This window comes from Meriones unguiculatus, chromosome 14 (genome assembly GCF_030254825.1).
Source record: "Meriones unguiculatus strain TT.TT164.6M chromosome 14, Bangor_MerUng_6.1, whole genome shotgun sequence".
Taxonomy (NCBI): domain Eukaryota; kingdom Metazoa; phylum Chordata; class Mammalia; order Rodentia; family Muridae; genus Meriones; species Meriones unguiculatus.
Window position 1 is genome coordinate 40,827,012 of NC_083361.1, and position 25,703 is coordinate 40,852,714.

The 25,703-nt window shown below is 39.5% G+C and overlaps 1 protein-coding gene across 4 annotated transcripts in view; it reads left to right on the forward strand.

The window, feature by feature from the left end:
• Gas2 (growth arrest specific 2) overlaps window positions 1–25,703 on the forward strand; it is a 128,811-nt gene that overhangs the window by 74,759 nt on the left and 28,349 nt on the right. For 2 of the 4 annotated variants that reach the window (XM_060367224.1, XM_060367225.1), the window contains exons 7-8: window positions 401–508; window positions 15,378–15,431. In XM_060367224.1, coding sequence (XP_060223207.1) covers window positions 401–508; window positions 15,378–15,431 — 162 coding nt within the window. The remainder of the gene's footprint in view (window positions 1–400; window positions 509–15,377; window positions 15,432–25,703) is intronic. The other 2 variants (XM_060367226.1, XM_021654563.2) reach the window with 1 other exon arrangement.

The following is a 25,703-nucleotide window of genomic DNA, read 5'->3' on the forward strand; positions in this document are numbered from 1 at the left end:
AAAATTAAGTAGGTTAGTATTGAAGAAACATTCTATGTCATGAGCATTAGCCCTAGCTTTCAATATGGTTATTTTACCTGCATGTTTTATTTTACCTGTTAATACCTTTGTTGTATGGACCCACACATACTGTCTTTCTGGATCTCCAGCTCATGGCTGCTATCACGCCAACTGATCTCATCTTCTCTCCTTTTCAGTGTCACCATAAGCCAGCATGCTCAGAGCCCCAGAAGATGCTTCCAGACCCTGATCTTCATTCACATTTCAGCCAGGGTCCCTCTACTCACTTGTTCTGACATAGAACAAGTCTAGTTGATTAACAGTTCAGCCATGATTAAGCTCCTGGAGAATAATCCCATGTGACTTTATCAGAGACAATGAATGTACTACTCTATTTCAGGTAAAAAGAATCTCTGAAGATCCTCCCTGCAAGTGCCCAACCAAGTTCTGTGTAGAGCGGCTCTCTCAAGGTCGATACCGAGTGGGCGAGAAGATCCTCTTCATCAGGGTAAAGTCCCTTTTCACCTTCTCGTCTACATGAGCATTTTTCTGAACCTGAATTAGACAATGTCAAGGGAAGTATGGCATACGACCAGAGAGGAATGCTTTCTGGTCTCACTGAGGCTGCAGGGTGTGAGCCTGTGCAGAGCGATGGATGTTCTAATGCGCTACTGAAGGCTAGGTGAGCACAGGGTGTCAGATACACACAGGTGTCTGGTCCCATGGAAAAGGGTAGCCATTATGTCTCCTGTATTCATTCGTTTCATTTCAAGAGAACGAAATGAAAGTGTGCCCTTCCAGGATCTTCTATATAGCACAGTGTGGAAATAAATCATCATCCTTTTGTTTCTGGGCAGCTTTGTAGATTCATTAAGCATGGCTTTTCCACAAGTAAGGATTAAGGACCAAAGTGATGAGATTGAAAACTCTGTCTAGGGAACTGAAAATAGAGCACAGTTGTGTGGAAGCTTGCCTTGCATTGTGGGGTTGTGGGTTTTATCCCCAACACCAGAACCCCACAAAACATCCCCTGGATTAACAGTATCCTGGCATAAGAGTGACTGACATTTCCCACCTAGTTTTCTGAGTTAGAAGAGAGAATGGCCCCAATTGTGCCCTCGGGGTCTGACGGGGACTCTGTGAAGTTGAACTTGTGGCTTTTTACTCAGAATCTGCTTTGCTAACAGTGAAGAGAATTTAGGCTCTCTGAACAAGTTGTGATATTTGTTAAGGCCAAATATTCTTTTTAAAACAATGAAAATATAACTTTGTATATAACCCCAGAAAGCTGTGGCTTAGAAAAGTAATTTTTTTCTGTGTGCTTTTGGGCTTTTCCTAAGGAAAGCGTGTTCTATTCGCACCTCATTTGAATATGTTGAAAGCATCTTGCTGGTTGTGTTGTAGAACTGAAGCATCTTAACTAATGTATTGGGTAAGTGCAAGGAACACCCAGCACTTGTCTGAGATGATCCATAGAAAACTTGCCAGTGGGAAATTTTATTCATTTCAACTTATAACTGAAACATATTAATATATCAGGCATCCTTAAGAATCTGCAGCATGGATAAAGACATTTTTATCTTAATTTGATCTTAAACCCTGTCAATCATTTCAGATTTTTACTTAATTTCTACTAATGTTTACTTGATATGAACAAATCCAGGTAATAATAGCTTTTCTGCCTCAGAATGACAGCCATGTGAAAAAGAAACAGACCAGCGTTAAAGGTTTGTGAATCATCCTGGGTCCAGGACCTCACAAAGGATGTCAAGCACCAAGGTTGCTCTTGTTGCCTTGTTCTTTGTTGCTAGGAAAAAATTTTTAAAGCTCAGCTGCCTGCCTTCACATCATCACATTAAATAACGATGGTTGAGTCTCTGTGGATGCATTAACATTTTACCAGGCTAATTGCTCAGTTGAGAATCAGCCTCTATTAGACTATGAGACCCCAGAGCCTACAGTGAAAACAAAGGGCATAATGAAACAGCCTTTTATTTTTGGGATAGAGATGTAATACCTTGGACACTGTTTCCTCAGATGTCACCTAGGCTGTACAGCCAGAAGAATGCAGTTTGCATATTTAATTGTGTCTGATTTTCATGTTTGTTCAGTTGTTGAAGACTTCAGTGACCGTGTTTATGACCAGCTTAAGAGTTTATAGTAGTTATTTAATGTTCTAGTTTTTGATGATCCATTTTTATTTTCAGGAAATGTTTCTTTTCTGTTGATTTTATGCTATCATTTATAGAAGAATTGGGCTTTTATTGTGAGTGAAACCATCAAGTTCTTGAGTGATAGTGTTTTCACTTAGTATCAGGAAAGCATGTGAAGTTGTGAACCACAGTGAGGTCGCACACTGATTGACAGCAAGGCATGGTACTAGGCTGTTGGGACATGCTTACAGCAGTTTTTAGTGAGACTTAGCCATAGTTCTTGCACTTTTACAAAGTTCTGCTCTTTTATAACAAGTTTCATGTGAAAGCTGATTTTTTTTTTAGGAAAGTACAGATTTACAAAAAATTTATAGCACTGCTTAAACTGTAAAAACAAATTTATTTGTTCACAAAGCTACATGTCATGAACACATATTCACAGATATTTTTAATAATATTTTTTATTCTTGAGAATTTTCATGAGTACATTATATATTCATCATATCCACCTACTCTCCTTTTAACTCCCCCTTATACATCCCTTCTGAGTTTATGTTTTGTTTTTAACAACCTGCTGAGTCGGATTATGTTGACTATATATACCTGAAAATAACCGAGTCTCCCTCACTGAGTATGCATCAGCTTCCAATAGCTCCTCAACTCCCCTCCCTCATCCACGCTGGATTATTGACTAGCTTGGCCTTGTGCAAGTAGTTGAGTGCGAGTTGTGAGTTCATGAGAGCAGTGGCCATGAGGTGTCCAACCGACACTATTTCACAGCACTCCTCTCCATCTTCCAATCCATCTACTCCTCTTCCGTGATGTTTCCTGCACTTTAGGATCAGGGGTTGTGATCTAGAGACCCGCTATTGTCAAGCAGTCCACAGATTCTACTTCTTCGCACTTAACCAATCATTTCTGCAGTGATTGCACAGAAAAGCTTTAGAAAACGTAATATTTGTCCTGTGAGTTTGTGCGCACCCTGACAGAGTGATCAGAATCTGAGACAACTTCTTCTTGTCCTTACTAGAGACTTACTAACTGAAATTTGAGTCACCCCCCCATTTACCCTTATTGTACATTTCTGTTTTCTCCCAATGTTGGATCAGTAGACTGAATATAGCCCACTGATACATACGTGTTTTGTGGCCAGCTAGAGCCTTCATAGTGGATTGTCATTGTGCTCGGATTCTGTGAAGAAATGGCAATTATTACTCAGAAATTCAGTGGTGTTGATTTGTGGCTGTAGTAGGTAATATTTGAATGATATGTTTCCAAACACTTGGATTTAAGAACAAGTGCTGATAGTGGAACCTCATATACAGAAGGCGGTGGCAACTCCCAGTGGCTTAGTTGAATTTTTTTAAATCAATGTATTTTAAATTTTAAACTTAAAAACAAGCTTTGTCACACCTCTTGGAGCTATTGACTACAGCTTTGTCTTCTTTGATACATTCATGAATACTGTTATATAAAATATACAGACAGTGAAACATGCTATCTCAGGCTTCATCCTCAGTTATCCAAGCCATCCTTGAGATTAGCCATGTTTTCTTAAGGACTTAATGAGCCTGCTTAATTTAAAGAACAATGCAGAGTCATTTAAGATAATTTAGAATATCAGACTTCAGTCTTAAAGATACTGCAGTGATAACTCATGCTCCCAATGAATTAGCCCTCAGAAACTGCTACACATGAGACAAATAAGCCTATATCTGGTTCAGTAACTCTTTACTGGAGCCATTTTGTGATTGTGTACATACATGAGCACATTTTTTTTGTATATTGAAATAAAAACAATAGTGCCAAACTAAATTAAAAAATAGGTAAAAAATGTACATGGGATGTGGCATTCAGAGAAAGAGTCAGGAAGATATCTTATGCAGCTTCTCTGCTCTATCTATCTATCTATCTATCTATCTATTTCTAGAAGACAGCATATAACTAAGATACATTTACGCACATGTCACTGGGTGCTTATGTAGACATATGTTCATATGTGCATGCCTCTAGAGGGACTGAATTAATCTCTACCCAAATAAAATGAAACCTTTAGTACAGGGAACAAACTTCTGTGGTTTTCTGACTTTTGATTTAATTTATATTTCAGTAATCATCTCCCAAATAAAGTAAAAACATCTCTAGCTGATATACAATAATTACTCAGAGCTAGAGTTTCTCTTGTATCTTTCATGAAGAAAACTGTGGGATTGTTTCGGGAGTGGGACTTGGGAGTTGGTTTACTGAGTAAAGCACTTACCATGCAATCATGGATACCTGTGCTCATTGGAATCTAGGAAAAAATGCACCTGGTATCATTTGTCTATAACCACAGCAGATAGAGACAGAGCATCCCTAGATGCTTGCAGGCTAGGTAGCCTACTTAGGCAGCAGCAAACTGTGAAAGAAAAAAAATCTGTGTTCAAGAAGGTAGAAGGCAAGGACAAACCACTGTGGTTGTTTTGTGACCTCTTTGTATTCTGTGGTGTGTTTTCACCTGCGGTCATACACTAGAATATATGTGCTCATGTGAAAAACATGTCATACACACAAAAGAATTTTAAAAAGCGTGTGTGTGTGTGTGTGTGTGTGTGTGTGTGTGTGTGTGTGTGTGTTTTATCCCCACGTAGCAGTTTGGCCTCTATTGTGAAGGTAGAAACTTACTGTCAAACAATATAAATCTCATTTATTTCAGGACAAAAATCTCCTTAACAATTTCTGCAGTTAAGAGATATTTCCAGTCAGCCAGACAGTGCTTCCTTGCAGTGCACACCGAAGGCTTCTGGCTGCTTCCTGGATTCCTTTGTTCTTTTCTCTTTTCCTTCCGCTGCTGTCTAAAAGCACCCCCCATGTTGAAAACTCATCTGCAACTCAAGTCTGTGAGCTCCTTTCTGGGAAGGAACTTCAGGAACCTCAATCGGATGATTAGTGTGCAATCTTACTCTGACTAGTAACGTGTCCCTAGGTGATCCACATCAGCTTCTGGGAAGGCAATAAAATGCAGATCCTTACACCTTCTCAGAGTGAAACAGAAAGTCTAAGATTAGGGTCAAACCATATAGGTACTGGAAATTGAACCTGGGTCTTCTGGAATAGCAGCCTATGCTCTTAATTGCTGAGCCATCTCTCCAGCCTCCAGAAAATGACAATTAGGGGCATGATTAGTGTACACAGTTAAGTAAAAAATAAGCTTTTCAGTCATGAAAAATCATTTATGTAGAAATATTATGTGAGTAAATTGTCAGTAGAATGATAATAATTGAAAGTAGTTTTTAGTTACTGAGAACATAGAATTATGAACATGATTTTTTCTTCTTCTTGCTGGTGAAAATGATTAAAATATGACCTAAGAGAAGCCAGCAAACTGATGCAATTATAAATTTTAAAATCATTAAAGGTCCTTTGAAGGTTATCATTTAACTAGCTGACTGTTCATTTTAATGGATCTTTTTCTGAGTTTCCTTCTTCTGAAGGCGGGCAAGGGACTGTATTGCATTTTTGTTTCTGTTATTTAGGCTAGGAAGGATTCTTCAGTTTCCTTCAAATTTTTTACATAATTTTTTCCTGGTATGGTTATTTCCTTTTTCATTGCTGATGTTTGGCAGAAAACAACTTAATGGAAGGATTAATTATGGTTCATTTTAAGAGTATGTGGCCCATTGTGGTAGGGGGTGGTGTGGAATGAGACCCCTCACTGAGGAGATAATATTGCCCACATTTCAGCTGGGAATTGCCTTTTGAGGGATATTCTCACGGACATTTCCAGTGTTTGTCTCCTTGGTTGTTCTAAATCTGTTCCTGTCGACATAGAATACAGACTCTTACACCACAGTATAGCTTTTTTTAAAAAAAGCTATTTATCTATCCATCTGTCTATCTATTTATTTATTCACGTTATATTCTGGTCATAGCCCCCTCCCTCCTCTCCTCCCAGTCCCACTCTTCCTCCCCCATCCCTCTCTTCTACTCCTCAGAAAAGAGGAGCCCCTCCACCTACCCATCCCAGCTCATCAAGTCGCATGAGGGCTGAGTTTGTCCTCTTCCCCTGTGGTCTGCGAAGACAGACCCATCAGGGGCAAATGATTAAAAAGGAGACAACAGAGTCCATGTCAGAGACAACCCTTGGTGCCCTTACTAGTGAACCCACAGGAAGCCTGAGGTATCTACATATATGTAGAGGACACAGGTCCAGTCCATCATGGTACTTGCTTGGTGCTTGAGATTTCACAGGGTGCTCTGCTGGTTAGTTGGCTCTATTGGACTCTTGTAGAGCTCTTGTCACCTCTAGGTGCTTTTATCCTTCTCCCCAGTTTTCCTTAAGACTGCCTATGCTTCGCCCAATGTTTGGCTGTGAGTTTCAGCTTCTGTTTCAAACTGTTGCTGTGCGGGAATCTCTCAGAGGCCAATTCCGATAGGATCCTGTCTGTAAGCATAGCAGAGTACCTTTAATAGTGTTAGGGGTTGGCTCTCTTCCATCGGTGGGTCTTGGGTTAGGCAAGGCATTGGTTGTACATACCCTTAATCTCTGCTCTATCTGTTTTATCTTTGTCCTTGCAGGTCTTGTAGGCAGGGTAGTTCTGGTAGAGTTCTTACTGATTATGCTTGTACTTCTTGTTTCTATTTTGAAATCTTACTTTGTTGATGATTATTCCTAGGAAACTTTCAAATATTAATTTTCTCTCTGAGTACTGTGTTTTGTCTCTGCAGACCCCAGCAGTAAGCTGTATCCATGATATTTTTGATCACTAAAGCTTTAGCTACTTGGTGTTCCATCCCTATAAAACTTAGTAACATGGAAATTCACCAAGATAATGAGTTGGTACTTTACATACTTTTACATACAAAGTACTTTACATACTTTGTCTAAGATACCTCTTTCATATAGATGGACAATCTGTACTGGTGTGTGAAATGTTTACAAACTACCCTGGTGAGCTAGTAGAACACCCATGGGGTAAAATTTCTACACCTAACTGCAACTCCTCTAGTATTCTATGATAATAGGACATTATATGCTTTGAGATGACATAAGCATATGTATGAAAGTTTTTTTTTAAAATTAACCATAACTCATCACCCTAACTAACATACATAATAAATCTGGGCTGTTCCAAGTATATTCTAAACCACAGCCATTCTGAAAAATGGTCACAATATCTGTAGAGATTGACAGTAAAGAATTTAGTCAGCTTGTTAAATGACTATGAATATTGACAGTTGACTCTATTAGTCTCTTGTGAATACTTGGCATATCTTACTTTAATTTCTCACCACAGTGGGAGAAATCTTGTTGCCATTCCCATTTTAAAGTTGAGGAAGCTTAGAAATAGGACTTGAGTGACTTCTAAAGTTACAGAATCTAATGGTGACACAGCCTGCAGTTTCAGTTTTGGTGACACTAAGGCAGGAGGACTGTGAGTAAAAGGGCCAGCCTGAGGCATCTAAGGACACTAAAGTTCCTGGGCACGAAATAAAACCATGTCTCAATTTTCTCAAACGTTTATAGAGAGCTAATGAGTGGTGAAACTGGGGTAAAAACCCTGGCAGATTAACTTTTGTATTAACTGTTTACCACTAAGTGCTGTTGATTTCGTTACCTGGAAGTTCTTGGAACATTTACTATGCATTCTTTATTCTTCTATGGAGAATGGCCTGGGTATCATGTCTCAAGTATATTCAACTATAGAACTGGTCCCCATCCACTGTTTTTTCTAGAGTGTCCTCTTGAGTGGCGAGTTAATGAGTACACATTCTAGGAAAAACACTATGATTTGAAACAAAAATTTTAAATTATTTTAAACTCAGAAATGTATTAAAAAGCAAGTTGTCCAGTTTAAAAATGTATTTCAAAGTCCTTACTAATAAAGAATAAGTACTAAGTCTGTACTTAGTTTGTTTGGAAATGATTCCGAAGAAAGTGAGTAGAGAAGCTTTGAGGGAAGAGAACTGATATTTCATTAGAGTTAGCTGGGAATTTTCTAAGTACTTTACATACTTTGTCTAAGATACCTCTTTCATATAGATGGGAAATTTTCAATATTTTCTACATGTAAAAGTTTGTTTACTATTTCAAGAAGTGTTATATACATAAAATTCCAGCCTGCAGTGCTGGGTGAGCACAGTCTGCTCCCCGTCTCCTTGGCTGTCAAATACCAGTAGTTTATAAAGTAGATAAGATGGTGCACACCTGTAATTCTAGCACCTGGGAGGGAAGTAGAGGTAAGAGGATCTGGGGGATCATTCTTCAACTTGCTGTTTAGCTGAGGGAACGTGAGACTGCTTCAAACTAGATTAACCTCTTAAAAACGAGCTGTCTAATTTCATAACACATTTAAAGTTCAACTATAATAAATAACCCTCTGCCAATTTCCTTTAAAGTACCCAGAATAAAAAGAGCATTTCAGCTGTGTCAATGGCAGGGCTCACTCTAAAGCAGCCTATTACCTGCCTGCATTAGTTACAATTGTTACAACTACAGATGATAACCAAATGGCACTGCTCAAAATGTGTTGTCTGAATTAGAGCTTTGTGAAATTTAAGATCTTGGGGAAGGGCATGCATGGAGAAGGGGGAGGGAAGGTGGGATTAGGAGGGGAGAAGGGGGGAACTATGAAGGGATACAAAGTGAATAAAGTGTAATTAATAAAAATTAAAATAAAAAATAAAAACAAACAAAAAGACATATGCCATTATTCATTTGAATCCCTTAATAGAACTCAAAGAAAATTTTCTGATTGCCTAGATTACCTTGTTGAGTCTTCCATTGACAAAAGCAGAAAATGTTAAAATCCATAAGTTTTCTTTGGAGACATTTGCACAGAGATGTGTACATTTTGGTTAGACTTTGTGCTTTTACATCCTACAACGTCTTATAGTTCCAATTTCTCATATTAAGAAAGTAGAATACACAAGAACCCAAAGTAAAAGACAGTGAACAGTTTAGCTTACAGTCAGGAGAGGGGTTTGTGGAGACATTCTGAGAATTGTCTTTGAATTAAATTGTCATAGATCAGTAGAAAGGTCACACATGCTGTTATCTGTGAGATTGTTTTCTTTACCCTAAAATTTCTTCAGAATATTAAATCTGTGTGGTGAAAATCAACTCACTTCAGCTAGATAAGCCAGAGAGGTGCCTAACTCCGTTTCCATAGTAACATATCCTGGCAGAGTGTTCTGGGACTCTGTGGTAGGGAGGTTCAATGCGAGAGTCCTAGTCCCTGCCCTGCTGATGTTTTGACATATACTGATTTATTGGGAGTAACAAGTAGCTGTACTCAAATTGCAAATCTCTCCTGGTGATGAGAAATGAGCTGTTGTGTAAAAATGCAGAAATATGAATAAGTAGGGAGGAGAGTACAGTTTCCTTTTTTTTCTCAGTGTGAGCTTTGCAGGAGCAGCCATTACCCAGCAATTAGAAATCCATGTTTGTATCCCTCCATCCAGCTTAAAAAGTGTTGAGAGTGGAGATTATGTTTCAAAACTACATAACAGGTTGTGGTTATTTTTAGGCCTTCTTTCCATGGATGTACCTAAGCCCAGAGCCTGCTCATATCCATGGGAATGAAAAGGAGCATTTGTGAACACCTCCCTTTCTAGTCCATTTGCGCAGTGCAGCATCAGTTCAGTCACGGGGACCAAACACATCTAAAACTGCACATAATACTTTAACTTCAGCAGTTAAGTTTTTCTTTGATATATGTGTTTGTTCCTGTAAAGAATTTATTTTTTAAAATTATTTTATTCTTTGTGCATTGGTATGAAGATTGTGAGCTGCCATGTGGGTGCTGGGAGTTGAACCCAGGTCCTTTACGAAGAACAGGCGGTACTCTTAACCACTGAGCCATCTCTCCAGCCCCTGTAAAGAATTTAAACTGGTCATTTACCCATGTTCCCTGGGGCCAACAGGGTGTAGTTTACAATCTAGGAAAATGTTTCTTTTGTACTTAACCAATGATAATAAATTCTGTTAGCCTTTTCTTTCTGAGTAAAGGGTGTGCAGTAGAGAAATGCAAAACTAACCTAAGGAGGTGTCCTGATGGAAAGAACTCAACTGATGTGTTGCCTTTTTGAGGTTTTATTTTTGTAGTTAAAACCTTCAAATATGGGAAGTTCAAACCAGGCTTTTACCCAAGATTATTGCCTGACACTATATCCATTTTAGATCATCTTTAGAAGGAAGAAAAATAAAGTTTGATATTTATCACAAGGCTGGAAAGAATAGCTTATAAGTCTAAACACATATCTGTATCCATAGCAGTTTTCTCTTTTCATTTGACTTGGGATGTGACTCCAATGTGTAATAAATAAATTAGAGCTGAAAAGTGAACATTATCACTTTGGGCTACTTAGCAATGTGGTCTTAACTGCTGAGCCACCTCTTCAGTCCGAAACAATTAAAATCTCAAGGAAATGCTGAAAAATCTAATTATTTCACTGAGGAAATCAATGCGTATGCTCTGTACACCCTATTTATGTATTGTTTTAGCCTCCCTGCCATGAAAAAACCTAAGAGAATATGTTTAAATGTTATGTGTGTGGGCATATATACCCACATATGTATATGTATTAGAAGGAAATTAATTGATAATTTAGTCTAATAATTTGACAATTTAATTAATTTGCAAGAATTTTGTGTGAAAATGTTTCCTCTATCTCTCTCTGTCTTATGCACACACACACACACACCATCCAATGATCATTTTTTTGTATTAGTTGTGCAACTGCTATTCTTGGTTTATAACCCCACTACACACAGTTCTTTGAGGCAGACACTTCTATTCTCATTTTAAAAATACAGAAAATTAGAGGCCAGTCACTTGTGGGGATTGCACATCTGCTCAGTATCAAGCCTTTGTCTAAATCAAGTATCTAATTCAGAGCCCTCAGCTCTCATATCTGGGCTTCATTCTGTTGCTGCAAGGTTATCCTTAGGTTTCCACTTCCCATTTTGAATATTTCCACTCAACCCTTGACTTTTGTTAGAACCTAATCCTTATTTTATATCTAGTATTCTCATTTGCTATTAACTACTGGTGTGCTCTGTCACAACATACACTTTTATAGCCAGCCCTCCTTGAATACTCCAAAGAAAGAACCCAAAAGAATAATTTAAACAAAGCACCCTAGAGGAGTGATTTTTACATGTTCCACAAATGGTTTTATTTGCAATATATTTACTGTGGTTGGAAAGTCTTCAAAAGCAAAAATGTATCATCTGAATGAAAAAATTAGGAATGTTCTCAGTTTATTGCCTTTTATACCTCTATGCACTAAAATAGAGGACTGGTGTGAAGTCATTACTGAGTACAAACTCAGCCCTTAGCACAACAACTTGTGCTTTGAAGCACATACCTAAAACAGAAACTTAGAAGCCATTGAGCATATGCCTGCAGTAGTTGTGGCATCCCTCCTCTTTCTTACATCCCTCCATGGTGTAGCATCCCTCTATGGTGTGACATCCCTCTATGCTGGGGCATCCCTCCACAGTATGGCATCCCTCTGCAATTGATGCTGTTTATCTTCCTGTGATAGGACTTACACATCTTCCTTCAGGATTTTTAGCACTCTTCCATGGTGGCAGTGGTTATCTTATTTTGACTGTACTTATGAAAGATGTTGGCTTACACATGATCTCCTTTTACTACTATTACCACTCTTTGAGAAAGCCAATGTTATCATTAATTTATACGTTACAATAGAGGTTTAGTGACACTAATAGAGGTTTAGTGACCTTGCTGAGAAAATTTACCCAGTGATCAGTAATTTGTCATATTATAATATTTTGATGCATTAAAGCTATACAATAGATTTTTCTCTTTGATGTATTCCTTAAGTTGAAAATATTTTCAGACATTTACCTTAAACAACAAAATTAACATTACATAATAATGTGAAATCACAATTTGGAATTTTTCTTCTTTTTTTTTATTCTTCTCAGGAAGAACAGTTTTTTTGGTTTCAGTCCTCTATGTTGGTCCAAATGTGATTGGTGTAGAAAGGAGAGAAATGAAGCAATTGCGTGCAATGTTCTGAGTTCTTAAATTATTGATAAGGCTTGCCTAGCTAAAGGGGAGAAAGAACTCTGAAATATCTCTTCATAAATCCCTTGTGATCTTTCCATGGATTCAGGCTGCATAAACAAAACACAGACAGATCCATGAAGAAATTTCTCACTGGGCCGTCCTGGAGCTTGTAGTGAGTATTCACAAACAGGCTGTGTGGCGCAGGTGCCGTAGGACTGCCAGTAATACGTGACCGTGTTTTCCTGCCAGATAAACTCAGATTTCTGTATTGCTTCCTCAGTTCATCCTTGCCTTGCATTTCCCCATAATTCTTGAAATTTTTAATTTCTGCTTCTCAGTGAGACTGTGTTTTCTTGTGCTAAAGGAAGTTGGGACCTTTTCCCCTTAAATCACCAGCCTTGCTGTAGAGCCCGCTGGAGTGGCACATTCCAACATTCTTAGCATTACTTCTATTAATTGATGTTTTAAACTTTGCCAGGAACTAAGACATGGTAATCATGTAAAATTTGCTTGCACATTATATTGCGAAGTAGTCTCCTGATGCCATGTTAGAGAATTTGAACAACTCTTCAGTGTTTTCCAACCTTGCTAATGCTGTGACCCGTTAATACAGTTCCTCATGTTGTGGTGACCCCAACCATAACATTATCTCTGTTGCTACTTCATAACTGTAATTTTGGCATTGTTATGAATCATAATGGAAATATCTGTATTTTCAGATGGTCTTATTTGACCCCTGTGAAAGGGTCTATCAACCCCTGAATGGGTTGCACCCCGCAGGTTGAGAACCATTGCTGTAGAGTGTGGAAAGAACAAGGCATAAAAATATGAATGGACATCAGTGTACTCCTTTTCTTGTTGTGACCAAATACCAGACAAAGCAACTTAAGAAAGGAAGGGTTGATTTTGGCTCTGGTTTAAGAGCACAGTCGGCCATGGTGGCAAAGGCATAGCGGCTGGAGCAGCACAGACAGTTTGCTTAAAGATGTGGATGCTGGGGTTCAGCTTAATGTCCCCTTTCGCCCTTTATTCAGTCCTTCAGTGTGGTGTGCCACACAGTGGCACAGTGGAACAATGTTGCACACACTCAGCAGGTCTTCCCTTCTCAGTTAAACCTCTGCCTATACCCTCACAGATGTGTGAAGAGTGGGTGACTCTGAACTCAGTCAAGCTGACAGTTGCTGTTAACTGTCAGTTTTCCTTATGAAAAATCAAGTTTCTTAAAATAAAATTTCGGATTGTAAAATTGAACAAAAAATTTACAAATAATATTTGCCCTTTTCACTTCAGAAAACCCTAATGGGTGACCGCAGCATTAAAGAATCCTCCACTGAATGCAGCTCCCATTGTGGTGCCCGAGGCTCCCCATCCCACAGCAGCATGCTGACTGCATCCTTGTCAGTTCCACAGACATGCCCTTTTCTAGCCCAGAGATTCTGTAGGATAGCTCCTGATAGAAACAAGATTTAGTGAACCATAAATTCAAGGTAAAATTGTATTTGAGATACAGCCATGTAAAATGTTCTTCAGGTTTTTTCTTTCTTCTTCTTCTTTTTAACCAACCTATCCAATGTTTCCTTTTCTTTCCCACTGGCCATCTTGGTTAACAGTTTTCTCTCTCATTTTGAATGTTGGCATTTATCAATTTTTTCCTAAAATCTAGTCTTTATGAAGGGAAGAGACAGTCAGGTTTTACTCAGGCTTCACTGAAAAGCAGGAAAAGGGCAGACCAGGTATCAAATTTGGCTTGAAAGCCTTCCAGCAGGCAAAGTCTCCAAAGTTCCAGACCACAACAATAGCACCTATAGAGAACAATGTATCAAGTTATCTCCATCTACACATGTGTCAGCTGTGGCTATAACCCAGCCCAGGAGTCATGTTTGCTGCTCTTGGTGCTTTGAAGTTCTGGATTGTTATGGGAAATGTAGGTCCTCTCATGGCATACGGTTTTTCAGTGATGCACTGCCTTCCTGCCTGAGAGGACTAAGGACCATTAGCCCTGCTCATGAGCTGACTTGGGGTAAGCTGGACTTTAGCTTTGCAGAGAGAGTACTTCAGACAACCATTCACATGTCACAAAGCTCCACTTACAGACGTGTAGAAAACACCTGTTCACAGCTTGCAACTAACATGACAAGTGACTTGAGGTCGTCAGTGAGTAGGGTCTCCTTCTACATGTAGTGATCATGTTCATCTTGTATGTATTTTCTCACTGTCTGGTAACAATAACAACAGAATAATTCTTCAGCTAGCACTCCAGAGAAGCCTGCATTTCAAGGACATATTAGCACTGAAGGTATGAATAGGCCCTTCAGTGCCTAGTGCTTAACACCAGTGGATCTGCTGGGTAATATAGACGCTTGTTTCCATTGAGGGAAGACTAAAGGCGAAATACTCTAAGGTGACCTTGACAGATAACCAACCAATAGGATCACAGCCACACTCATATCCAGGCATAGAAAAAAGAAACTCTTATTTCTCAGAGATGACTCAGCTGTCCTCCCACACTGTGCTTATTCAGAAAGCCTGGGCTGCAAGCTGCAACTCCTACTCCCATTGAAATTTTTACCAAATTGACCTTCAGATAGAACAGATGTCTCCTTGTAGCCCTTATGACCCTGGACTGTCCCAAAGCACATTTTTAAATATAAAGAAGGATCTGATTGTGAGATAAGACTGCTGACATGACACAGAGCTTTCTGGTGCAGGACCTTCTCAAAGAGCAAGAGGCTGACATGGTGGCCAGGGATGTTAGCCCAAGATGGCAGGATCCTTTGCTTAACATCTGTGCTAGACTTTTTTCTTTTTTTTAGGAATCCTCTGGGCCGTGGTGTGTCCTGCACAGATCTGAGAGCTACACCTGGTGTTCCCCAGGAAAATTCTTCTCTCACTTGCCTCTTGTTTTGGAGCAGATCACAGGACTTCAGAAAAGGGATCATCCTATCATTTGACTTGCAAACTACCAAGAGTCAGCACAGTGTGTGAGGACACGTGCCTCTCTCTTCTTAGCCACTGTGGAGCATAGTGTGATAAAACATCACTCCAGTACAGGATGTAAAGGGATAAAGTCATTCTTACTGTAACTAACAAAAAGTTTTCCTTAATCTTGTCGCAAAGGATCAGTTTGCATTTTTAGGAGCTGTCCGTATGCCACCTGCAGTGGTGAGTGTTTTATGAACCTTGTATCTTCTTGTTTCAGTAGGGTCTTCATAGTTGTGCCTATGTCTCAACAGCCAGAGCAAGGCAGACACTGAAGGTAACTACCTAGATGATTAGAGCACAACTCTCCCCTTTGCCTTCACTGTGGACCTCTGACCTCTTATCAAACAAGGGAAGCTGGGCATTCAGGGTTGACAGTCATGTGTCTTTTCAGTAAAATATGAAATATTTTCCATATTTGAAAACAATATTTTTCATATTTGTAAACATTTTAAAGACTCACTGTGGGTAGATGGAAGACTGTAGCATGACTACATTTTTTAACTCTTAGTGAGACCTCCACACGCAGATGCTTTTCTTTATGGACCTTTCTATTGAAATAATTTGGAAGTATAAGCGTGGGCTTGCTTCTATATTCTGTGTTGCTGCAGTCTTTGCTGTTAAGCATTTAAATAATGGATTTGTGGAATAAGAGCCACCATTTATTTTGGAATGTTTCTACCATACTCTACACGGATGCCCTCTGTAGTTTAGCACGTGTGCTCTTTTGGCACTTGGCACATTGCTGTTCCAGCACCATCTCTAATTCTGACACACACGTTCCCCTAGCTTACACATGCCCTGGCCTGACTGGGATGTTGCTGACAGAGTTACAAACGCATTCTAGGTGAGGTCTTAAGTTTGCCAGTGTGCATTAAAGAACTAACTTATTTCTGTATTTTTTAAAGTCAAGAATATGATCTAAAAAGAGCAGTGAACTTTCTGAAAGAGCTTTGTTTCTTTCACAGAAATACATAATTTTTTAGAGAAACTCTTCTAATTTTTCTTTTTATGAGCTGGTTAGTGTTATTAAAAGAAGCATGAGGCTGGGGTCAACAGATCTTCTATGCCAGAGGTTTATTAAGTGGGTACGGAGGGAGTGGGAAACAGGACATGGTGGGGAGAGAGAGAGAAAGGGGAATGGGGCACCCCAAGAGAGAGAGAAAAACAGAGAGAGAGAGAGAGTAAGAGAGAGTCAGAGAGTAAGAGAGAGACCACATGTCGGGGTTGGCCCTTTAAGGGGCAAGGTAACCACACCTTCCAGGTGTGGCCACCTGGTCGGTGACACATGATGACATCATAAGTTGCTGGGTAACCCAGGAGCAGGTTATGTTCCAAAATACTAACAGTTAGTGTATCTCAGATCTACTTTTGAGAATACATGTTTTAGAGAGAACAGTTAAATGCATCCTTTCATCCGTCACATATTCATCTGTCTGCTTGCCAGATGTGTATGTGCATGTGTGTATATGTGTGAATATGCATGATTATGTTTATGGCTGTCCATGTGTATATATGCACATGTGTGTATTTGTGCATACATACACATGTACTAATGGGTGTGTTTGTGCATATGTGTGCATGTGTGTGCATATGCATGGTTATGTCCATGGCTGTCCATCTATATATGGGTTCGTGTGTGTACATGCTTATGTATGTGTACATTCTTGTATGTATGTGTGTTTCTGCAAGAGTACTAAAGGGTATGTGTGCGTGCATGCATGTATACATGTGTATGCATATGCATGGCTGTGTGACTGGCTGTCTATATCTACGTGTACGTGGGTATGTGCACATGTGTACATGTATGTAGGTATATGTGTGTGTGAGTGTGTGCGTTTTTTAAAACAGTGTGCATATTGAAATAGATAAGTGTGTAATATGAAAACCTTAGTTAGGACTTTTCCTATTTTAGGAAGTCCTTTTAAAGGAAATGTTTGAATGGATATGATCTTTTATACTTTTAATTTTTTACAATTTGCTCATTTTTTAAATTAAATTTTTAATTTTTTATGTTAATTACAGTTTATTCACTTTGTATCCCAGCTGTAGCCTTCTCCTTCATTCCCTCCCAATTCCACCTTCCCTCCTTCATCTCCTCCCATGCCCCTCTCCCAGTCCACTGATAGGGGAGGTCCTCCTCCCCTTCCATCTGACCCTAGCTTATCAGGTCTTATCAGGACTGGCTGCATTGTCCTCCTCTATGGCCTGGCAAGGCTGCTCCTCTCTCAGGAAGGGGTGGTCAAAGAGCCAGCCACTCATTTCATGTCAGAGACAGTCCTTGTTCACCTTACTAGGATACCCACTTGGATACTGAGCTGCCATGGGCTACATCTGAGCAGGGGTTCTCGGTTATGTCCATGAATGGTCTTTGGTTGGAGTATCAGTCTCAGAAAAGACCCCTGTGCACAGATATTTTGGTTCTGTTGCTCTCCTTGTGGAGTTCTCGTCCTCTCTGGGTCTTACTATCTACCCCCTTCTTTCATAGGATTCCCTATACTCTGCCAAAAGTTAGGTTATTAGCCTCAACATCTGCTTTGATCACTGCTGGGTAGAGTGTTTCAGAGGCCATCTATGGTGGCTCCTGTCCTGTTGCCTCTTTTCTCCTTCTTCCAATGCCCATCCATTTGTCTTTCTGAGTGATGATTGATCATCTTATCCAGGGTCCTCCTTCGTGCTTAGCTTCTTTAGGTGTACAGATTTTAGTATGTTTATCCTATATTATAGGTCTAGTATCCACTTATAAGTGAGTATGTACTGGTGTGTGTCTTTCTGCATTTTATATCTCAATTGTAGACCCCTTTTTCATCTCCTCCTGGTCCCACCCTCCCCTACTCTTCCCCCCTATCTCCTTCCCCTAGCCCACTTTGAAAGGGAGAATCTACCTCCTTTGCCATCTGAGCCTAGTTTTATCAAGTCTCATAAGGAATGCATGGACTCTCTTCCTGTGTGTCTTGGGAAGGCCACATCTCCAGGGGGAAGTGATCAAAGAGCAGGCAACCAAGTTCATGTAGAGACAACCCCTGCTCCCCTTACTCAGGGACCCACTTGGAGACTGAGCCATCCTCTTGGCTACATCTGAGCAGGAAGTCTAGGTCCACTCCATGCATAGTTCTTGGTTGGTGCATAAGTCTCCACAGGTGCCCATGGGCACAGAATTTTTGGCTTTGTTGGTATTTTTGTGGAGCTCCTATCCCCTCTGGACCCTTCTGTCTGCCCCCTTCTTCCATAAGACTCAATGTGTTCTACCCAAAGTTTGGCTGTGAATCTCAGCATTTATTTCAATCCCCTGTTGGATGGAGCCTTTGAGAGGACCTCTATGGTAGGCTCCTGTCTTGTTCCTTCTCTCTCACTGGTTCTGTTTGTCATTCTGAATGAGATTTAAGCATCTTCCCTAAGGTCCTCCTTGTTGTTTATCTTCTTTATGTCTGTAGATTTTAGTATGGTTATCCTATATTATATTGCATCAAGGTGACTGTGGCCTCATAGAATGAGTTGGTAATGTTCTTTCTGTTTCTCTTTTGTGAAATGGTTTGAAGAGTGTTGTGATTAATATTTACTAATGATTATCTTTCGGTAAAGCTTGCTGTTATGCCTACTCCCCTCTCCCGCCTACTTCCTTTCCCTGCTCAACATTGTGTCTAGTTGCTTTATTTGGAAGTTTACACCAAGTTGAGACAGGATGCTTAGAATAGGTATCACAATGTAATGTCGGGAATGAAACCAGAGAGTGGTTGGGGGGGGGGGGGAAATCAGCATTTGAATGAACAAGGGTAAGGTGTAAACATTTCAAAAGAACATTATACCATCAGAAGAGTATTGGTATTAGCTCTTCTTTGAAGGTCTGGTAGAATTCTGCACTGAAACAGGCCCTTGGCTTTTTGTTGTTGTTAGGAGATTTTTGATGAATGTTTCTATTTCCTTAGGGGATATAGGACTATTTAATTTATTTATCTGATCTTGGTTCAGCTTTGGTAAGTGGAATTGATCAAGAAAAATGTCTATTTCATTTAAATCTTCAATTTTTGTGGCATATAGGCTATATAGGCTTTTGAAATAAGACCTAATAAATATTTGGATTTCCATAGTGTCTGTTGCCATGTCCCCTGTTTCATTTCTGGTTTTGATGATTTGGATAGTGTTACTCTGCCTTTTAGTTAGTTTGGCTAAGGGTTTGTCTATCTTGTTGATTTTTTCAAAGAACCAGCTCTTGGTTTCATTGGTTTTTTGAGTTGTTCTCTTTGTTTTTATTTTATTGATTTCAGCCCCTAAATTTGATTATTTCTAATCTACTCCTCTTGGTGTGTCTGCTTCTTTCCCCCCCCCCCCCCGTAGGGGTTTCAGGTGTGCCATTAAGTTGCTTGTATGAGATGTTTCTAATTTCTTTATGAAGCACTTAGTGCTATGAACTTTCCTCTTAGCACTGTTTTCATTGTGTCCCATGAGTTTCCTCATGATCTGCCTTCACTTTCATTGAATTCTAGGAAGTATTTAATTTCTATCTTTATTTATTCCCTGAGCCAGCTTTCATGAGCAGAGAGTTATTCAGTTTCCATGTGTTTTTGCTTTTTCTGTTGTTGTTGAGGTCCAGCTTTAGTCCATGATGGTCTAATAAGATACAAGGGATTATTTCAATCTTCTTGTATCTGTTGAGACGTGCTTTGTGACCAACTATATGGTCTATGTTGAAGAAGGTTCCATGAGGTGCTGAGAAGAAGTTGTATTCTTTTGTGTTTGGGTGAAAAGTTCTGTAGATGTCTGTTAGGGTCATTTGATTCATGACCTTTGTTAGAATTATTGTTTATTTGCTTAACTTCTGTTTTGTTGACCTGCTATTAGTGAGACTGGGGTGTTGAAGTCTCCCCCTGTTAATGTGTGGGTATCTATGTGTGCTTTAAGCTTTATTAATCTTTCTTTTTCAAATGTGGCTGCCCTTGTATTTGGGGCAGAAATGTTCAAAATTGAGAAGACTTCTTGGTGGAATTTTCCTTTGATGAGTATGATGGGTCCTTCTCCATCTCTTTTTATTAATTTTGGTTGAAAGTCTATTTTATTAGATATTAGAATGGCTACTCCTACTTGCTTCTTGTGTTCATTTGCTTGGAAAACCATCTTCTAGCCCTTTACTTTCAGGTAATGTCTATTTCTGTGACTTAGGTGTGTTTCTTGTATGCAACACATTGTTGGGTCTTGTTTATACATCCATTCTGTTAGTCTGTGTCTTTTTATTGGAGAGTTGAGTCCATTGATGTTGAAAAAGATTAATGACCAGGTACTGACAGATTCTTTTATTCCAATGTTGGCTGTGGTGGGGTATTTGTGTCTTGGCTACTTTTAGTTTTGCTGTAGTAAGATTATTTATTTCCTCTGTTTTCCTGGATATAGTTAGGTTCCCTGAGTTGTATTTTTCATTCTGGTGTCTTCTGTAATGCTGGATTTGTGTGTAGGTACTGTTTAAATTTGTTTTTGTCATTGAATAGCTTGTTTTCTCCTTCAATGATGATGATTGCTGGGTATAATAGTCTGGGCTGACATCTGCGTTCCTTAGAGACTGGAGGATATCTGTCCAGTCCCTTCTGGCTCTCATTGTCTCTGTAGAGAAGTCAGGTGTGATTCTGGTGGGTTTGCCATTATATGTTACTTGGCCTTTTTCCTTTGTAGCTTTTATATTTTTTTCTTTGTTCTGTATACTTACTGTCTTGATTATTACGTCTGACACGTAATAATCAAGGATTTTCTTTTTTTTTTTTTTTTGCACTTAATGATAGATTTTATTTCCTTTATTTGGTGTATGAACGTCCCGTCAATAATATTAGTGAGTCTGCATTTCTGGTTGGTTAAGAAGCACTGAAATAGCATGCAGTATGTAAAGTTTTTCTGTGTTTTTTTTAAGACAGGGTTTTTCTGTGTAACAGCCCTGAAATTTTCCTTTTTAATGTTTAACAAACACTACACCAGCCAGTTCTATACTTCCACTTGCTTAAGAAGATTTTGAGTGGGGCATGTTTCATAAACTTGGTATGAGAAAATGCCTATTTTTGATATTGTGACAAAAAACATTAAACTGCATTCTCTATTTTTTTTTTTTCAATGCAGTTTATTCAGGAACCTTGATCAATCCTCGGACCCTGGGGAAAGCCAGCCCACAGCTTAAATAGCCTCTGGGTAGCCAACCCAGGCATGCCACGTGGGCAATGCAGATAGGTCCACATACATGGAAGCAAGCCAGATCCTCAGCCTTAGCCAAATGTGGAGTTGTTCGTGACAGAGAGCACTCACCATCGGGAAGGTGGAAGACGGAAAACAGCTCCATCTTTAAGGCATAGCATTCCGCAGCTCTCTACAGTTCCCCCTTTTTGTTTTAGACGCATCAGGCAAGAGTAGAGGTCTGACAGGAGGATTTTCTTTTCTGGTCTAATCTATTAGGTGTTCTGTATTCCTCTTGTATGCTTATAGGCCTTTTCCTTAAATTGGAGAAAATTTCTTTTATTATTCTGTTGAAAATATTTTCTGGGCCTTGGAGATGGGAATCTTCTTTTTCTTCTCTTCCTATTATTCTTAGGTTTCATCTTTTCATGATTTCATGTCCTTGATTTCTTGGATGGCTTGTGTCAGTAATTTTGAGATTTAACATTTTCTTTGATGGATGCATTGATTTCTTCCATTGTATCTTTTACAGCTGAGATTTTTTTCTTCCATCTCTTGTATTCTGTTGGAGATGCTTACCTCTGTAGTTCCTGTTTTCTTCCTTAAATTCTCCCTCTTCAGGATTTCTTCAGTTTGTATTTTCTTTAATGTTTCCATTTCTATCTTCAGATCTTGAACCATTTTGTTGATTTACTTTACTTGTTTGTTAGTATTTTCCTACCTTTAATTCAATTCCTTCACTTGTTTGTTTGAACTTTCTTCTGTTTTCTTCATTTCTTTCAGTGATTTAATTATTTCCTTCCTAAAGGCCACAATATGTTTGATTTTATCTTTCTGTATTCCTTTTTAAATTTTATTCATTTTCTCCCTTATCATCTTCATAAGCATAAATTTAAGGTCATTTTCTTGAGTTTCACTTGCGTTAGAGGTATCCAGGGCTCCTTGTCCTTTGATAACTGGGTTCCTGAGATGCCATATTGCTTTGGCTTTTGCAGATTGTGTTTTTATGTTGGCCTTTACCCATATGCCTGTCTCAGGCATTAGCAGGTAGTTTATGGTGTCTGGTGGAGTCTTGGGTGGGGGGGCAGGGGTGGTTTGGAACATCTCTTTTTTTAGGAATCTGGTTGTTCCCGAAGGAACCCTTCTCAAATTGCTGAGTATGGCCTCCCCATGGCCAGTAATGTTTTAGGGAATTGCTGAAACTCTCTTCAGGTGTATGATCCTGGTGACTGACTGGGCTCCTTGGAAGCTCAGGATCTCTCCTCTCACCAGGGGAAGTCCTGGAGACAGCTGTCTTGCCACTGGCTTTCTTGCTCTGAACTTGATGAGCTGCTGCACTGTGTTTGCTTGCGAGCCCAGAGGTTTTGTTCATCTCACAAGTTGAGCTTTGGAGCAGTGTCTGGGTTGATCCCATGGCTTCTAGGTGTCCATAAATGTGAGGTTGGAGCTCTGTGCCCAGTACCCAGAAGGTAATTAGTGGCCTGTGAGCATAGTACACAGGCAGATGGCAAGAGGCTAGTGACTCCAAGCCTGTGGTAATCCAGGAATATTTGCGGGGGTTAGTTGAGTGACCTGAGGTCAGATCGATTGTTTCTCTCACCATGGTGTTTCCTCTCAAATGGGAAACAATCTGTGGTGTTTGGGTCCCAAAGTTCAGACTCGGAATGTGAGAACAGCGTGCAGGCATGGATACACTGGAGACCAAGCGCCTGCAGAAAACCAGGAACTTTTCTGTGGGTTAGCTGGGAGACCTGAGGTAAGATCTGATTGTCTCCCTCACTCTGGGGTTTCCTCTCACCTGGGGAACACAGTTACTGGTGTTTGGGGGCCCACAGTTCAGTCTATTGGTCTCTGTGCACTCAGTGATGCCCTGCTGATCAGCCACAGTGTGCTATAGACCCTGCCATTTGTATCTTCCCCAGTGAATATGATTGTAGAAGCATAATTTTGCATGGAAAGTTTGTAATGGTGGTGATATGTTGGCTCTTTGGGAGGAGCTTTGATCCCCTTGGGGGACACTATCCAATGTGCACAGAGTACCTTGTTCTTACTTTTTTGCTGTCATTTCCCCTAGAGAAGTAGGAGTACACCCTGACAAATTTCAGGGACGTGTTCCCATCTGAATTCCTTGTGTATTGTTCTGTCTAAACACAGACACAGAATGCTGACCCCAGTGGTGATTTCATGGAAGTTGTTAACATCGGAAGCAAGGCTTTTTTTGTGTTCTTTTCCAGAGACTCTGGGATGCGTTTAGCTTCATTAGGCCTGTAGATGGCTATCCTAAATAATATAGCCAATATTTGCTTATAAATGAGTGTTTATCAAGCTTGTCTTTCTGTTTCTGGACTACCTCACACAGGATGATCTTTTCTAGTTCCTTCCATTTGTTGGCAGATTTCATGATTTCCTTGTTTGTAACAGCTGAGTAGTATTTCATTGTGTAGATGTACCACAGTTTCTGTATCCATTCCTCTGTTTAGGGACATCTAGGTTGTTTCCAGATTCTGGTTATTACAAATGAAACTGCTATGAACATGGTTGAACAAATGTCCTTATTGAATGGTGGGGCATTGTTAAGCATATTCCCAGGAGTGATATAGCTGGATCTTGAGTTCTTGGTGCCTGGACATTTTTAGTTAAGCATCAGTGGTCCATTTTCTGTGTTTCATGTAATTTTTCAGAATCTCTGGTGCTTTCTCTGATTGCTAAACATTGAGCCACTCCATCTGGCTTATCTTTACGTTGTTCTAACTGACTTTCTTTAAGTAATTGGCTTTCCTACCAAGATATATTTTCATTTTATTACAAGATATATTTTGACACAAATTAAGAAGTATTATAAGTGAATGATTTTATAGCACAACATTTTAATATTTATCTAAGAGACCCTTTGTTGCAGTGCTTGGGAGAGTACCTACAATGGTATTAGCTACATTCACTTTAGGAACCAATGTTTTCTTGGAGGAGACATCAACATAATATCCCAGAGTTAAACGTCAGCTGTGTCTTCATTAATCTTTTATGTGATGCATTTCTTGAGGTTAGATTTCTGGTGGGTGTCCCAGAAGAGTTTTTATCAAGAATCAGTAAAAGCCATTAGGAAGAAGATAAAGCCTAGAAAGATGGAAAGAAGAAGAAGAAGAAGAAGAAGAAGAAGAAGAAGAAGAAGAAGAAGAAGAAGAAGAAGCAGCAAATGGCTGTCAAAGGATAGAAAAGAAAGTTCCCATTAGGGTTGAAAAGGTCATGTATAAAGACCCTTCAGGACCAGAGAAGATGGAATAAGGAAAATAGAGATATAATCAGATTTTATTAAGATTGTTGAGGGGCAGCCTTGAGCCCACAACACAGAGGAGGAACTGTAATGAGATGCTGATACAGAAGGGAGATAAAGAGCCAGGCAGACACACGTGGGGAGGGGCTCTCAGAAAAAGCTTCTTCTGTCATAAGAATATTGACTTTCTCTTGAAACCATGAGGAGATTTTAGAGAACTTTCTTGAAAAAAAAGAAAAAGATTGGATGACACTGTCCACCAGTCGCATTGCAGAGAATGAACCAGAAGTGTGTGATTGAAGAAGTACTAGCCATCCATAGTGGGCTGGGGAAGGTGTGCATCTGGACTGTGACCACTTATCCAGAACCTCCTGATGATGAAAATTCTACATATAAGGTCCAGAAATATGGCTCAGCAGGTAAAGGTGTTGCTGCCAAGACTAATAACCTGAGTTTCAGCTGACAACTTGAGTTCAAGTTCCAGGACCCACATGTAGAAGAAAAGAACCAACTGCTTGTCTTCTGATCTCACATCCCCCATCACACATGCATGCATACACGCACATATGTGGAAAAACGCACACAAGGTACAATTGGTATCACAACCCCATAGGTTCCGCTTTCTTCCTAAATATGGGGTTCTTTAATGTGGAACAACTGAGGCCAGGGAGGTTATTTAAAGTGGGACCACTGAGGCCTTCTTTGTGCCTTTACTAATAGCTGAAACACAACATACTGGCATTGACTGCTTCTGCATCCATCTGCTTGGCATACTGTAACTGGCTGGTTCCAGAAGGTCGTGATTTCTACTTGTTAATAAGGAGTTGTTTTGTTTAGAATTTTACACAAAATAGATTTGCTATCTACTATTCGCAAAAACTAAAAAACAAATGACAGAAAATGGTATTTTTATACTTCATAACAATATTTTTTTTTAATCTCTGGGTAGTATCAGTTGACAAGATTCAGATAAATTAGCAGAAAGCACAGAGTGGTGTTCCTTATCAACAAGTTTTCAGAAATTTTTTCCTCCAAGTTCTTATTCTCCAGATGTTGCCCAGATCCTGCAGTCCCAGTTTTCCTGGTGATTTAGCATGTGTTTCTCTTAGCACAACAGGGCTATAAAAAATG